The sequence below is a fragment of the Bubalus kerabau genome, chromosome 1 (assembly GCF_029407905.1).
Source record: "Bubalus kerabau isolate K-KA32 ecotype Philippines breed swamp buffalo chromosome 1, PCC_UOA_SB_1v2, whole genome shotgun sequence".
Taxonomy (NCBI): Eukaryota; Metazoa; Chordata; class Mammalia; order Artiodactyla; family Bovidae; genus Bubalus; species Bubalus kerabau.
Window position 1 is genome coordinate 272,102,092 of NC_073624.1, and position 17,915 is coordinate 272,120,006.

Consider the following 17,915-nt stretch of genomic DNA (forward strand, 5'->3'; position numbering starts at 1 on the left):
GATGTCTCACATGTTGGTGTTATGAAGTTATCTATCAGTTTGTGTGTCAAGCCTAAATTAAAAATTCATTTCGATATTTGGCAAAACTAATACAATATTGTAAAGTTTAAAAATAAAATAAAATTAAAAAAAAATTCTATTACTTCAAGGCCAGGAATCATGAATAGGCAGGAACAGTGAAAGCTGACCTAATACATCTTCAAAATAAGGATAGGAATATAAAGCACTACATTTCTAAACATAAGACACGTTTCCCAATAAGCTGCTTGGCCAAGAGCACTGTCCCAAGCTACCCCTGCGCCCTTGTTCTCAGAGACTGAGAAGAAAAGTGTAGGAGTGGTCTTGCCTCATGGGAATCCACTCAACTGTTTTGTATCAAACAGCAATTCCACCCTGGTTGGGACTACCCGCCGAGCTCACTGAGAGGAACAGCATCCAAACCCTGAAAACCAAAAGAACAAGCACCTCCATAAAACCTGAGCGGGAAGTCCTATTGACCGGAAATCCCCTTTCCCAGCGTTTAGGGTGGATCTGAGACGTTCCAGGCTGGACTGCGTGATGCCCAACTGGAGAATCCCCCCTCAGAGAAGAGCGGAGTGAGGGCATAGATGGATAGCAACTCCTTACCTGGTGGACAGGGTGGGCTGCTTTGTCCATTGCTTCCAGCCACCTGAAAGAGAGATGAGAGGTGCTTTTCTCGGGGAACGTGCTAAGCGTCCTCCAGAGGGCCTTGTTTTTCTCCCTGGACCCCATCATTCAGACAGAAGAGTCCTGAGACTCAGATATGTTTCGTGACTCTAAATTCATGGTTGAAGAGAGGCATATTCTTACAGAACTGGTGTTACTAGGTGCCAAAATCCCACACCTACCAGGCGTATTTAAGATAAATTATTCTCATCCTTCTCCTTTGCCATAATTAGTGCGTAAGGGAAAATGTATTCACTATTTTACTACAGTACGTGAATTTAACATCAGCAGGCCTGATAACAACTGTAAAGCCCTATTAGTCAATGGGAAGACTGGTAAATGGCCATGCCCTATCCACCTGCCAAGTGTTCCTTAGACCGAATGACCACTGTTAGTGCTCTGGTGTCTCTACTAGAGGACTGAACTTTCTCCATCTTGTCTCCTTAGCCAGATAGATATCAGCCTATCTATCCCACCCTATCTTGCCAATCTTTTTCAAGCTTCTTTTAAACCCTGTAACTTCCAATCAAAGTGTACTGCAAGCTTGATATAATCCCTCTGCCCATCTCTGCTCCATTTCCTCTTGTGTGTGTGTATCTGATGCTATACCATACCACTCATAAACTCCTTGCTCATCCCCACGTCCAGAGATTTTCCTTCCCCACCCTAGATTCCTGTGCCACTTTGTCCTCCCCTATCTCACTACTCAATTTCTGTTTTGCAATAAAAATACTAGGATAAATGTCCTATCTTCTTGGTGCAGAGCTTTTTTGGAAGGCAAAAATTGATGCTTCATCATTCTAACAGTTCTTAGAGATTTTAAAACAGCATCTTGCAGATGACATGATCCTCTACATAGAAAACCCTAAAGACTCCACCAGAAAATTACTAGAACTAATCAATGACTATAGTAAAGTTGCAGGATATAAAATCAACACACAGAAATCCCTTGCATTCCTATACACTAATAATGAGAAAACAGAAAGAGAAATTAAGGAAACAATTCCATTCACCATTGCAACGGAAAGAATAAAATACTTAGGAATATATCTACCTAAAGAAACTAAAGACCTATATATAGAAAACTATAAAACACTGGTGAAAGAAATCAAAGAGGACACTAACAGATGGAGAAATATACCATGTTCATGGATTGGAAGAATCAATGTAGTGAAAATGAGTATACTACCCAAAGCAATCTATAGATTCAATGCAATCCCTATCAAGCTACCAACAGCATTCTTCACAGAGCTAGAACAAATAATTTCACAATTTGTATGGAAAAACAAAAAACCTCGAATAGCCAAAGCGATCTTGAGAAAGAAGAATGGAACGGGAGGAATCAACCTACCTGACTTCAGGCTCTACTACAAAGCCACAGTTATCAAGACAGTATGGTACTGGCACAAAGACAGAAATATAGATCAATGGAACAAAATAGAAAGCCCAGAGATAAATCCACGCACATATGGACACCTTATCTTCGACAAAGGAGGCAAGAATATACAATGGATTAAAGACAATCTCTTTAACAAGTGGTGCTGGGAACTCTGGTCAACCACTTGTAAAAGAATGAAACTAGAACACTTTCTAACACCATACACAAAAATAAACTCAAAATGGATTAAAGATCTAAACATAAGACCAGAAACTATAAAACTCCTAGAGGAGAACATAGGCAAAACACTCTCTGACATACATCACAGCAGGATCCTCTATGACCCACCTCCCAGAATATTGGAAATAAAAGCAAAAATAAACAAATGGGACCTAATTAACCTTAAAAGCTTCTGCACATCAAAGGAAACTATTAGCAAGGTGAAAAGACAGCCTTCAGAATGGGAGAAGATAATAGCAAATGAAGCAACTGACAAACAACTAATCTCGAGAATATACAAGCAACTCCTACAGCTCAACTCCAGAAAAATAAATGACCCAATCAAAAAATGGGCCAAAGAACTAAATAGACATTTCTCCAAAGAAGACATACAGATGGCTAACAAACACATGAAAAGATGCTCAACATCACTCATTATCAGAGAAATGCAAATCAAAACCACTATGAGGTACCATTTCACACCAGTCAGAATGGCTGCAATCCAAAAGTCTACAAGTAATAAATGCTGGAGAGGGTGTGGAGAAAAGGGAACCCTCTTACACTGTTGGTGGGAATGCAAACTAGTACAGCCACTATGGAGAACAGTGTGGAGATTCCTTAAAAAACTGGAAATAGACATACCTTATGATCCAGCAATCCCACTGCTGGGCATACACACTGAGAAAACCAGAAGGGAAAGAGACACGAGTACCCCAATGTTCATCGCAGCACTGTTTATAATAGCCAGGACATGGAAGCAACCTAGATGTCCATCAGCAGATGAATGGATAAGCAAGCTGTGGTACATATACACAATGGAGTATTATTCAGCCATTAAAAAGAATACATTTGAATCAGTTCTAATGAGGTGGATGAAACTGGAGCCTATTATACAGAGTGAAGTAAGCCAGAAAGAAAAACACCAATACAGTATACTAACGCATATATATGGAATTTAGAAAGATGGTAACAATAACCCTGTGTACGAGACAGCAAAAGAGACACTGATGTATAGAACAGTCTTATGGACTCTGTGGGAGAGGGAGAGGGTGGGAAGATTTGGGAGAATGGCATTGAAACATGTAAAATATCATGTATGAAATGAGTTGCCAGTCCAGGTCCGATGCACGATACTGGATGCTTGGGGCTGGTGCACTGGGACGACCCAGAGGGATGGAATGGGGAGGGAGGAGGGAGGAGGGTTCAGGATGGGGAACACATGTAAACCTGTGGCGGATTCATTTTGATATTTGGCAAATCTAATACAGTTATGTAAAGTTTAAAAATAAAATAAAATTTAAAAAAAAAAAAAAACAAAAAAAAAAACAGCATCTTGGATATATTAGCTACCCAATAAATATCTTCACCATGAATTGAAATACAGTTACGTTGCTGTCCTCATGTTTCCCTGTTTGTCCTTTAAAGAAAAATATGCATTTCAGCACACACTGTTCCACAAACAGAGACAGTATATCCTTTGCCTAAAAGGTTTCAGACCTAAGGCTTTCTTTACAAATGGAGTCCAAATTCTCATAAAGAGATATGACATCCTTCTAAACACTGTTGACCCATTTTTCAGCCATTGACTCCCTCACCCCGTTCCATCCCACCCCTCCCCGTAAAGTAGCAGTACATACATCACAGTTCTGAGCTGACTCACTGGATTGACCCGTGATCTCCACTTCCACAGGGCCACACTGAATAATGACCGTAAGTTGTTGAATGCTTAGAGCTCGTGGGCCACCCTCTTAGAATGCCTTCACATTTTGACCCTCAGACTGGGTGATATGCTTACAAATTGTCAACTGTGTTAATTCCCCCAGGAACCTATATTATGATGATGATGATGATGATGAATTTTGCTCATTTCACTGTTAAATTGTAACCCTGCTTTTAATACATTATTTCTATTCCTCTGACTAACCATCTGATTAGCTTAAATATATGAATCTTGTAACTTCTGGGGAAGCTAGATGTGACCTGTGGCAGTAGTGAGTTGTTTTAGAAAACTTAGAGAACTAAGGTAATTAAATTAGACGATACATCTATTTTTTTGGAGATTCCGTTAGAAAAAAACTGGCAGAAATATGAAAAACTCAACTTGTCATACACAAGAAAAATATAGTTTATTGACTTGTGCTGTGAATTTTCTGTTCCCTTTCCTGTTTCCAACCCCAAGGCTCTGTCAGGTTCCTGTTGAAGATGCATTCCCCCACTCCGACTGAAACTAGTAAGATAAAAGAATAATCAATTACCTTTTGAATTCTTGGTTTGAAGTTGCGCAGAGGCAAAAAGTTCTATTTCCAGACTGAGGCACACAGTTAAACACAAATGGTTTTCCCAAGCTGCTATCAATGCCAACTTCTGCACCTTCTAATTTTATTACCTCTAGAGGCGAGCATTTTCCTTCATCCTGTAATTGATAAGGAAGAGGTTCAGCGTGGGCACTGCAGCTAAGCAGATAAGGGAGAAAATGAGAGTGGAAGGGAGGACTAAAGTTATTTTTCTGAATTGATTGTTCTGAAATGAAAATAAAACCCAAACGAGCTTTTGTAGATTATGCTGTCTGTGATATATTACATCAAACTCCAAATTTCCCACATCCTTTTTGAATCACCTCTATTAATATGCATTTCATTTATGCCAACTTGGGAGAGTATCATTAATCATTCATATCTATTTTTCCCCATCAGAAAAAAGAATATAAAAAGAAATTGATATTATAAAATATATGTATTTGGTAGCATCTAGTTAGTGTCTATACTTAGCCTATATTCCATACTTATGGTGTGTTATGCCCTCTTCTAATATCTTTACATCTATTAATTTATTAATAGATTTATTGTCACAAATGCTTATCATTACTTTTATTATCTTTTTTTTTTTTTAGCAAGTCAGGAAACTTGCAAAGTTTAGACAGAACTTGCAGCATAGTGTGAATAAACAATACTTTTCTAAAAATAACAGTAGTTTGAAACTTGTATGCAAAACTGAAATCAGTTTATAGGTAAATATTTTGCTATTTGTATTTATTTTACAATTATATGTCAAAATATTGTCTGTGTCAAATTTCCTTTGAGTCTGTTTGCAATCAATTGCTACCCTTACCCTTCCAATCACAGGCAATCACAGATCTGTTTTCCATCTGTACAAACTTGCCATTTCTAGACATTTTACACAAGTAGAATCATATCCTCTATAGTCTTCTTTCTCTTAGTGTGATGTTCTCAAGTTGCATCCATGTTGCAGTTCTCAGTAGTATGTCATTCTTTTTTATTGCCGAGCTATATTCTACTTTACGGATATGCCTCATTTAGTGTATCCATTCACGAGGTGATGGGGAGTTTTCTTTCCAGTTTTGGGCTAATTCAAATAATGCTGCTATGAAAATTTGTGCACAGGTCTCTGTGTGGGCATATGTTTTCATTCTCTTTGGTAGATTACTAAGAGCGACACTGCTGAGCCATATGCTAATTTTATCTTTAACTTTGTAAAAAACTGCCAAACTGTTTTCCAAAGTGACTGTACCATTTTACACTCCTACCAGCAGTGTATGAGTGTTCCAGATTTTCCATACCCTCACCAATAGTCTGTACTGCTTGTCTTTTTGATAACAGCCATCCTACTGAGTGTATAGTGGTATTTCCTAGTGGTTTTAACTTGCATATTACTAATGACTGTTGATGCAGAACACCAACTAGCCCAAAGGTTCTTAACCAATGTTAGGTGACGACTTCCTTTTGAGATGCTGATGAAAACTCAACACCTCTCCACAAACCAAAATACATAAGTGTGTAGAATTTATACACACATGCAAAAAATTTCTTGCAACTCACAGGGGGTAGATGCAAAGATATTCTCCAACTAAAACTAATATCTCTTATTTGTATGGCACTTTAGTTTATAAAACATTTTCATTTACCCTGTCTTTTTTACTCTTCACAACTACTCTGTAAAGCAGGAAGCTAATGTTATCCTCATTTTCTAGAAGAAGAAATGGAGTTTCAGTGAGATGTCCCAAGGTTATATAGAAACAGAATTTAAGCACTGGTTTTCTGGCTACGTCTTCCACACTGTATCTCTCAGACATCTGGCTTTTTGGGCCATGGCTCTTAGAGTCAGCAGTTGAAAGCTGCAATATTTATGTTTTAGGAGACAGAATATTTCCTAAAGCCATGAGCTTTCCTGGAATACAGACAGAGATCTAAAATTTTGCTCTGTTTTAGTAAGTAGAAAGAAAGTAGCACATCTTATAACAATTGTATATGGCCAATAATATGACATTAGAAACCAGGAGAATATATTTTCATTTGCTTTAATCAGGGTAAAGAATTTGCATGCCTATAAAGAGCAGCTAATTATTTATATTATTTTCCAGGAGCATCTTAAACTACAGAGAGAAATGGGGAAACTTCAATAAAGCCTGGAGATTTTATTCTATTAGTAGGTGACAGATGTGCTTGTTTGCTAAGAGCAAATACTCAGTGGGGCTGCTTCCCTTTGGACCCATTAGGCAGATTAGATGATATGACACGTTTGGCTCTTGGTATCAGCACTCTTAGTTAACGCTGAACTACCAGTGCTCTCCTCCATCCTTTGCTGTGGGGCAAGGCAAAGGAATACACCCCTGTGGCATATGACACATGGAGAAGGCAATGGCACCCCACTCCAGTGCTCTCGCCTGGAAAATCCCATGGACGGAGGGGCCTGGTGGGCTGCAGTCCATGGGGTCACTAGGAGTTGGACATGACTGAGCGACTTCACTTTCACTTTTCACTTTCATGCATTGGAGAAGGCAATGGCAACCCACTCCAGTGTTCTTGCCTGGAGAATCCCAGGGACGGGGGAGCCTGGTGGGCTGCCGCCTCTGGGGTCGTACAGAGTCGGGCACGACTGAAGAGACTTAGCAGCAGCAGCAGCAGCAGCAGCATATGACACACAACCAAGAATAGCACCGGAAGTCACTTTGCCTCTACTCAGGTTGCATCTGCGTCAGGAGAATGAGTGATTGGTGAATGGAGTAGATTTAAAATAAGCGCTGGTCTCTTGCACTGACGGTGGGAACGTGAATTGACACAGCCACTATGGAGAACAACATGAAAATTCCTTAAAAAAAACTAGGAATAAAACGACCATATGACCCAGCGATTCCACTACTGGGGATATATACACCCTGAGAAAACCATAACTGAAAAAGGCACATGTACCCCAATGTTCATTTCAGCACTATTTATGATAATCAGGACATGGAAGCAACCTAGATGCCCATCGACAGATGAATGGATAAAATAGTTGTGGTACATATATACAATGGAATATTACTCAGCCATAAAAAGGAATGCATTCGAGTCAATGCTAATGAGGTAGATGAACCTAGAGCCTATGTACAGAGTGAAGTCAGTCAGAAAAACAAATAGCGCCCATTAACACATATATATGGAATCTAGGAAAAATGGCACTGCCCTACGTGCAGGGCAGGAATAGAGACACAGATGTAGAGAATGGACTGTGGACACGGCCGGGGAAGGAGAGGGTGGGATGAACTGAGAGAGCAGCATTTAAATGTCTGCGTTGCCACATGTGGGATTTGCTGGTGACACAGTCACAACTGAGCAACGGAGTCCGCACACACGGCAGGGAGGCTAAAAGAGGAGGGCATATATGTACGGTTGTGGCTGATTCGCACTGTCGTGCGGCAGAAAGCAACACAACATTGAATAGCGATTATCCTCCAATTAAAAATTAAAAAAAAATCGTTTTAAATGAGGGCTGCTATCTCTTACTATCCATCATGGCCCAGATTCCTTTTTTACTAATCTAAGCTGCCGCCTCGTTGCCCTTGAGCATGAGCCTGCTGTAGGCCTGGGAGCAGCTGCAATAGAAGCATGGATACAGAGCCCGTGTAGCAGGCGTGGGTGCCTTTGCAGCTCTGCATATTCATCTTACTCTTTCCTCTGGATTTCCCCAGACAAACACCTTAAATTCCACTCTCATGGAGGTTCAAGGGTTGGAAAGGAGTCTTCATTCAGTCTAATCCTAATTCTGCTTAGACTGTGGTTCCCCAATCCAATGATTTCTAGAGATAAAGAACAGCTGAAATCTCTTTTCTGTCTTATTGCCATGTCTGGGGTTTTTAACTCCTCCCTTAAGCAAAACTCAATCCTTCAGTTTGGCAATAATTCTTAAATAGGTTCAGTCTGATTCCTCCCTTCTGGCTCTGCCAAAAGTTTCCCTTAAGCCAGGACTAGAAACAATGAAGATTTCTTAAAGACTTTGGCTTTCCTGTAACTTTATATTCTCCTTTCCAAGGCATGGAAAGGCTCTAGCTCCGTTTTTCTATTCCTGAGCCAAAGCATGAAGCAGAGATCTAGCTATTTCCCGTGTGCAGGATTGATTAAAATAGCAGGGATGCTGAAGGGATTTACCTACAAAATTGTTTAGCGAGGTCCAGAAGCTATCTACTGAGAAGAAAAGAACTTGGACTGTTTATGCCATATGGCCTTAGATAATGCTGACATTATCTATCTTGGAAATAAGATTTCTACAGCAATAATCCCAAAGGTCAGACTGCTCAGAGAAGGGAAATAGTAAAAAATAATAATGATAAAAACCCAACTCAGAATGAATCCACTTCTAAATTTAATTATTTCTATAAAGAAAAATACAGACAAGGACATTTGTGTCTGTCTGCAACTTGGGCTCTCTGGTAAAATTGCCTGCAGATATTTTGGGTTATTTGTGTTCCTCAGAATTTTGGTTTGAACACTTTAGAAACTTTTTATTCTTGTTGCTAGGCCTCTTTATCTAAGAGGAGAGAAAAGGCTGGGATGTTATACCAACGTGGCTCATTTTATCTGAAGGCACAGCCATGAAAACCCACAAACTAAGGAGGAGGGAAAAAGGCATCTTTAACCATGAAAAAGAGTTGATCCTCAGTGGGTAAAACAGACCCAAGATGAATTTAGAGGGAAAGAAGGTATGTCCTAAAGCAATGTACCACATGAAAGGGTGCATGAAATACACACTTCAGGTACTGTATTTAAAGCTAGCAAATTGAAGCAAAATTGAACAAGGAGTGTCTCTCTTTATTAATGATTCTGAGAGCACTTTGTCTCTAGGCAGCAGTTTGGAGGCAACCCTGCCCACTGGTGACTGAAAACCATCACTCTGCGATAGCTATAAGATGATGATCTCTGTTCATATACTACCTAATAGGATGAGGAGAGCAGCAAAGCCTGCCAAGGCGAGAAGGAAAGATATGAGTGCTTTCGCTTTAGTAACCTTTGCTATCTTTGTCCTGTGAGTAAATAGAGGTCTTCACTCTATTTAAAGACTCAAGCCCCTCACTACACAACTCAAGATGATTACATAGATGAAAGTGTTAGTTGCTTAGTCATGTCTGACTCTTCGTGACCCCATAGACTGTAGCCCACCAGGTTTCTCTGTCCATGGAATTCCCCAGGTAAGAATACTGGAGTGGGTTTCTATTTCCTCCTTCAGGGGATCTTCCCAGTGCAGGGATTAAACCACATTTCCTGCATTGCAGGCAGATTCTTTACCACTGAGCCACAGGGGAAGCCCTATTATATAGATACATGTGTGCATATATTCGGAGAAGGCAATGGCAACCCACTCCAGTACTCTTGCCTGGAAAATCCCATGGACGGAGGAGCCTGGTAGGCTGCAGTCCATGGGGTTGGTAAGAGTTGGACACAACTGAGTGACTTCACTTTCACTTCCACTTTCACTTTCCTGCATTGGAGAAGGAAATGGCAATCCACTCCAGTGTTCTTGCCTGGAGAATCCCAGGGATGGGGGAGCCTGGTGGGCTGCCATCTATGGGGTCGCACAGAGTCGGACATGACTGAAACGACTTAGCAGCAGCAGCAGCAGCAGCAGCATGCATATATTGTCGTTGTTGATGTGGCGCTAAGTCATGTCCAATTCTTTGTGACCCCAAGTCATGTCCAACTCTTTGTGACTCCATGGACTGCAGGACTCCAGGCTTCCCTGTCCTTCTCTATCTCCCAGAGTTTGCTTAGACTCATGTCCACTGAGTCGGTGATGCCATCCTACCAGCTCATCCTCTGTCACCTCCTTCTCCCTCTGCCCACAGTCTTTCCCAGAATCAGGGTCTTTTCCAGTGAGTTGGCAAAGTACTGGAGTTTCAGATGGTCAAAGTACTGGAGTTTCAGCTTCAGCATCAGCTCTTCCAATGAATATTCAGGGTTGATTTCCTATAGGATTGGATGGTTTGATCTCCTTGCTGTTCAAGGAACTCTCAAAAGTACTCTCTCGCACCACAATTCAAAAGCATCAGTTCTTTGGTGCTCAGGCTTTTTTTATGGTCCAATTCTCACATCTGCATATGACTACTGGAAAAACCACAGGTTTGCCTATATGGACCTTTGTTCCCAAAGTCCCTGGTTTTTAACACACTATCTAGGTTTGTCATAGCTTTTCTTCCAAGTAGCAAGCCTGTTTTATCATGGCTGCAGTCACCAGCTGCAGTGCTTTTGGAAATGGAGAAAACAAAATCTGTCACTGTTTCCACTTTTGTCTCCATCTCGTTGCCATGAAATGATGGGATTGGATGCCATGATCTTAGTTTCTTGAGTGTTGAGTTTTAAGCCAGCATTTTCACTCTCCTCTTTCACCCTCCTCAATAGGTTCTTTAGTTCTTCTTCAATTTCTGCCATTACAGTGGTATCATCTGCATGTCTGAGGTTATTGATATTTCTCCCAGAAATCTGGATTCCAGTTTGTGATTCATCCAGCCTGGCATTTCTCACAATGTACTCTGCATAGAAGTGAAATAAGCAGGGTGACAATATACAACCTTGTCATACTCCTTTCCCATCTTTGAACCAGTCTGTTGTTCCATGTCCGGTTCTAACTGTTGCTTCCTGACCTGCATACAGGTTTCTCAGGAGGCAGGTAAGGTGGTCTGGTATTCTCATCTCTTGAAGAATTTTCCACAGTTTGTTGTGATCCACACAGTCAAATGCTTTAGTATAGTCAGTGAGGCAGAAGTTAATGTTTTTATGGAATTCTCTTGCTTTTTCTATGATCCAGCAGATGTTGGCAATTTGATCTCTGGTTCCTCTGCCTTTTCTAAAACCAGCTTGAACATCTGGAATTTCTCAGTTCACATACTGCTGAAACCTAGTTTGAAGGATTTTGAGCATTACCTTGCTAGCATGTGAAATGAGAGCAATTGTATGGTAGTTTGAACATTCTTTGGCATTGCCTTTCCTTGTGATTGGGATGAAAACTTACCTTTTCCAGTCCTGTGGCCACTGCTGAATTTTCCTACTTTGCTGACATATTGAATGCAGCACTTTAACAGCATCATCTTTTAGGGTTTTAAATAGCTCAGCTGAAATTCCCTCACCTCCACTAGCTTTGTTCATAGTAATGCTTCCTAGTAATGCCTCCTATGGTCTTCTTGACTTCATACTCCAGGATGTCTGGCTCTAGGTGACTGATCACACCACCATTGTGATTATCTGGGTCATAAAGATCTTTTTTGTATAGTTCTTCTGTGTATTCTTGCCACTTCTTCTTAACCTCTTCTGTTCTGTTAGGTCCTTGCCATTCGGTCCTTTATTTTGCCCATCCTTGCATCAACTGTTGCCTTGATATTTCTAATTCTCTTGAAGAGAGAGATCTAGTGTTTTTTTCTATTGTTTTCCTCTATTTCTTTGCATAGTTCACTTTAGAAGGCTTTCTTATCTCTCCTTCTTATTTTCTGGAACTCAGCATTCAGTTGGGTATATCTTTCCTTTTCTCCTTTGCCTTTCACTTCTTTTTTTCTCTCAATAAGTCCTCCTCAGTCAACCCATTTGCTTTCTTGCATTTCTTTCTTTCTTTTTTTTTTTTTTTTGGTATAGTTTTGGTCACTGCCTCCTGTACAATGTCATGAACCTCTGCACACAGTTCTTCAGGCACTCTATCTACCAAATCTAATCCCTTGAATCTATTTGTCACTTCCACTGTATAATTATAAGGGATTTGATTTAGGTCATACTTGAATGGTCTAATGGTTTCCCCTACTTTCTTCATTGTAACCCAGAATTTTGCAATAATGAGATCATAATCTGAGCCATAGTCAGCTCCAGGTCTTGTTTTTGCTGACTGTATAGAGCTTTTCCATCTTTGGCTGCAAAGTATATAATCAATCTGATTTTGGTACTGACCATCTGGTAATGTCCATGTGTAGAGTCTTCTTTTGTGTTGTTGGGAGTGGGTGTTTGTTATGACCAGTATGTTCTCTTGTCAAGACTCTATTAGCCTTTGCCCTACTTCATTTTGTACTCCAAGGCCAATTTTGCCTGTTATTCCAGCTACCTCATGACTTGCTACTTTGCATTCCAGTCTCTTATGATTAAAAGGATATCTTCTTTGGGTGTTAGTTCTAGAAGGTCTTGTAGGTCTTCATAGAACCATTCAGCTTCAGGCTTGGATTACTGTGATGTTGAATGGTTTGTCTTGGAAATGACTTGAGATCATTCTGTAATATTTGAGATTGCACCCAAGTATTGCATTTTATACTCTTCTTGACTATGAGGGTTACTCCATTTCTTCTAAGGGTTTCTTGCCCACAGTAGTAGATATAATGGTCATCTGAATTAAATTCACCAATTCCTGTTCATTTTAGTTCCGTGATTGCTGAACTGTCAATGTTCCCTCTTCCCATCTCATGCTTGACCACATTCAATTTACCTTGATTCATGAACCTAATATTCCAGGTTCCTATGCAGTATTTTTCTTTACAGTATCAGACTTTACTTTCGCCACCAGACACACCCACCACTGGGTGGTGTTTCTGATTTGCCTTGCCCTCTTCATTCTTTTTGGAGCTATTTCTCTGCTCTTCCCCAGTAGCAAATTGGACATCCTCCAACCTGGAGGATACATCTTCCTGTGTCATCTTTTTTTGCCTTTCATGGGGTTCTTGTGGCAAGAAACCAGAGTGGTTTTTGCCATTCCCTTCTCCAGCAGATCATGTTTTGTCAGATGCGTGTATGTTTTTTTTAATTTATGTTTTGCTCTTTGGGCAGGCAAGGAGGGATTGATGAAGTACAGAGCAGAAAGTTGAGCAAGCATGTAGGTCAGGCCCTTGTTTTTAAGAGGTACTGGGTGCCTTGTCAAAGCCTTGTGAATTTACTATTTCTCTTTTTGATTTTATCAAGACATTGAGCAGTGCCCCCCACAATGCAAAAGCTCTGTAATCTGGATAAATGTATGCTTACTGTTCTTTCTCTGCTTTTATAATGCAGTCTAGCTTATTTGAGACATCAGCAGAGGTAACTGGCTGCAAACTCAGAATTTCGTGCTTTTCTTTTCAGTTTGCCTGGAAGGATGAACCATTTTTTCAGAGTGATAAATACATGCTGGCAGCACCATAGTGTTTCCTGGCACGAGGGAGACACTGGGCTCCAGAAAACACGGGCAGCTCTGGGGGCTGAGGGAGTTCATCAACACCAAGACGTTCCGCTGCACTCAGACAGACAGGCTTTCTGCTGGAAGACTAGCCAAACGGAAGGATGCTAATGATGCTGGGGTCCTGGCTGCCTGGGCTCGACAGATTTGAATACACTTCTGGCCTCAATCACGTCTCATTTGTCAACATTTTCCTTGGCTCCTGAACCAACCCTTAGAATATAACAACCGCCGTGCAATAGTTTCATTACAACAGAAAAACTGAAGTAGTGAATCTGAGTCATAGTCATGACCCTCTTCAAAATTGTCTGGGAGTCACCAGGCTAACTATAAAATCAAAACATTCTACACCTTAAACTCTACAGTTGAATGTTAGGCCTACAAGGTTTCTCTCTGAGCTCAGTGTTGCTAGTTTGTAGATGGATTCTAGAGCCAGACCAGCTGGATTTGAATCTTCACTGTACCACTTATTAGGTCACTTACATGACCTTGGGCAAGTTACATCACCTCTCTGTGCCTCAATTTCCTTCTGTATAAAACAGGGTTGCTCTAAGGATTGTGATATTATCTGTGCAGTGTTAGGAACTCTGCTAGGCACTTTATGAGTGACCTGTGCATGTTAACTTTCATTATTCTGTAGAATTTGATGAAAGTGAAGAGTAAGAAACTAAAAAAAAAAAAAAGAATAAGAGGCTTTAATTTAATATGGGTGACAGGATAATTTTATTTAAAGTAAGTTCCTATACATGTCTTTTTTTTTTTCCTCCTCCAAGACTTAGATGCTGCATGAACAAGGGGTAAGACTTAATCTCTCAGAACCTGGGTCCTCGTTTGAAAAATGGGGGTAATGGCACCTTTCTCTGTGAGGTGCATAACTGTTGTTAAGGGAAGTTTCTCTCTCCCAGCGGGGGTCAACTTTCAGTTTAAGCACGAATGAACCATCCCTGCTACATCCCCAGGACCCAGGGAGGCCGTGCAGGTGAAGCTCCTGCTCCGGAAGTGCTGGGGGTGTACTACTGGGTGGAGAGCCAGGCTGGGCGGGGTGGGGTTGGCGTGGACGGAGCAGGCCGCAATGGGGAGAGCCTGGGCACTTCCCTGTCGTGTCTTGGAGGGGAGTTGTGATGATCTCAGGAGAGGCTCCTGTGCCTGGATTCCGGTCACTTGGGTGACGAAGCTTGTTACAGGCTCTCTGCCCCTTTACTCAGGGATTTGGAGGATTTAGTCCTTGCCTCTGGTCATGCTCGGGCTGGGACTCTGGACTACTCTTCTACTTTTCCTGTAAAGGATTTCTCTCTTTACCACCCACCCACCTTCCCTCCCTTCCACCGACGCTTACTGAAGTGTGTCCGTACCTACTGCCAGTCGTGCTAGGCACTAAGGACCCACAAAGGCTTCAGCCTTAGGTGGATTTCCTAGTCTTCAGCCTCTCAGAGTAAGTTCTCGACAGTTCCATAGCCCCCTTTCTGGACATGTTCTGAGACTCTGGAATTTTCCCAAGTCAGTACATTCATTTTTCCTCATGATCCTGTTCCCTTGAAGTGTCTTACCCGACCTCTCTATTTCATCCCAGCTGACATCCCTTTGGTCCGAGGCCTTGGCCTGTCATGGCTGTGTCACTGAAGCGGCCTCCTGGCTGACCTCTGACGCCAGTACAGTCTTGATGAGGTAATCCACATTGCCTGATACCGCGATGGAAAGTCTGCCCATGGGGACGGTTGCCAATTTATTGCTTCTTAGTTCCTAACTTGCCCTTCATTCCCCGACTCCTGAAAATGGAGCTTGAACCTTCAAATATTTTGCCTTTGCCAGATGGCTTGATGTAGTTCAGCTTTGCCAGGACAGAGCACTGGAGAGAGATCACATGAAGGGGTCTTCTTCCTGGATCCTGTGGATTGTTCCAGTGGACTTAGAGAGTGCTTTATTTTTCTCCATCCCTCAGCCCCAGAGGTTTCCGCCCATGCTAAGAGCTTGCAGGATGCAGCTTCCCCAGGGGACCTCAGCTCTTAGTTTGGACTGCAGTGAAACCTGTGCTTTAGTCAAAGTTCCTGCCTGCACACCTTCTCCTCAGTCCTATGAGAGTGGACTTCGAGGGAACTCCGGAACACTTGGCTGAGGTACACGAAAGTCCATTAGGTTCCTACAGAGGGAGGCCTCTTCAGGACCCACCAGCAGCATATGTGGTGGTACCCCAGCACCATCTGTGTGCACAGCTCACCTGCACTATGGACATTTGTTTCTGTGGATGCTGCAATGCAGACACCAGGGAGTAGTAACTTTACTGTGTGACTTTCATCTCGTGAATGGATCCAGACTGATAAGATTCACAGAAACATCAAAATATGCAAACAAGATTCTCCTGCTCATTGCCAATCCCCTCTACAAACAGGTCTCATTGTTTCTATCAGATTCCACCACTAATCTTCAAGGACCCGGGAACAAACCACTCATTTCTTCTCTGTGTATGCTCAGGTTTTCCTCACCATTCATGCCCTCCTGTCTCTAGTCCCCTAAATCATATTCTAGCCATCCTTTGAGGTCTAGCTCAAATTCTTCTTCATTTATGAAGTGGTTTTTGCTTTTAATGGCTTCACTGGTGACTCAGCTGGTAAAGAATCTGCCTGCAATGCAGGAGACCTGGGTTCGATCCCTGCGTTGGGAAGATCTCCTGGAGAAGGGAATGGCTACCCACTCTAGTATTCTAGCCTGGAGAATCCCACTAACTATATAGTCCATGGGGTCGCAAACAGTTGGACATGACTGAGTGACTTTCACACACACACTTTTGCTTTTTATAGGCATAACCATTCTTTCTCTTCTTGCAAAGCATGCCTGTACTGTATAATTGAGTGTGGAATTATATAGCACCCCTTGGGGTTCTTTTTTCTTTTTGGCTAGTAACTTATTGAGATTGAGTTCTTATCATACACGAGGCTGTGTGCTGTGCACTTTCAGTCATTTGATGTCTCATCTTGGAGATTCTCCATCAGATACTCTGTGTATAGGTCTATGTGCTCTCCTAACAGTCACAATATAATTAAAATTTTTTCTTCTTTCTCTGGGGAACCAAATCAGAGCTATGCTCCATTGTTCTTTTAAATTTTTGGTGCATAGTATGTGGGACTTTAGTTCCCTGACCAGGGATTGAACCCATACCCCACTGCATTGGAAGGCAGAGTCTTAACCACAGGAGAAGACCGCCATAAGCAAGTTTATAAACGGGGGTAGAGAACATGTAACATATGCCAAATTCTTGTGAGAATTTTCTCTGTGCATTTGGAAATTATGGGGGCCTTCTGGTTTAATATATTTAGTAAATAATGGCAGCCTTCTCACTGAACCTGCTTCCATTGCCTATTCACTATGAAACCCCAGGGAGGTAATAAAAAAAGTCAGAATTCCACCTGCTCTTTGCAGTAGTTGCTTTGTTATGTCCATAGCCTTGACTGGCAGTTTATAGCCAACCCCTTTCTGTTCAACCTCAGGAAATCTTCTGAATGGCTTAGACTTTTGAGAAAGGGAAAAGAAATTTCGAGCATGCTACTAAAAATAGTGTGCATGATTTCTTAATGCCATTTGGCCTTGTCTGGAGTGAAAACTATGAAAGTGTTAGTCGCTCAGTCATGTCCGATGGTGTAGCCCTGGACTGCAGCCCGCCAGGCTCCTCTGTCCTTTGGATTCCCCAGGCCAGAATACTGCAGTGGGTTGCCATTCCCTTCTCCAGGGGGTCTTCCTGACCCAGGAATCAAACCCAGGTTTCCTGCATTGTAAGCAGATTCTTCACCATCTGAGCTACCAGGGAGTGGAAATTAAATGGTGAAAAACTGATCTTGATTCTTTGCATTCAGTAAGACTGGTCTTAATTTTGTTGAGTTCAGTGAGGTTGGAAAATCATCTCACTATGACAGTTATCTATATTCTACAAACAAAGAAATGGGAGCAAGTGAGGTTAAGTAATTTGATCAAGGAAATGCAGCTAATAGGTGGTAAAGCCAAGGTGTGAACCATGACTTACCTAACCACAGCATGAAATTGTCTTCATGAAATGAGATTTATTTCATAAAGTTAAGATTTCCTACCTGCCAGGCTCACATTCACCTTAGGAGGTCAGGGATATTATTATCCCCCTCTTGCATTTCAGGAGGAAGGCTTGGAAAAGCTCACTGAGTTGTCCAATTCTGCTGAGGCA

At 41.6% G+C, this 17,915-nt stretch overlaps 1 protein-coding gene across 1 annotated transcript in view; it reads right to left on the reverse strand.

Moving 5' to 3' along the window:
- The window catches only part of LOC129640447 (uncharacterized), an 86,045-nt gene that overhangs the window by 13,588 nt on the left and 54,542 nt on the right, over positions 1-17,915 (reverse strand). The window contains exons 4-5 of the mRNA XM_055565793.1: positions 4,540-4,697; positions 628-670 (exon numbers count right to left, since the gene is read on the reverse strand). Coding sequence (XP_055421768.1) covers positions 628-670; positions 4,540-4,697 — 201 coding nt within the window. The remainder of the gene's footprint in view (positions 1-627; positions 671-4,539; positions 4,698-17,915) is intronic.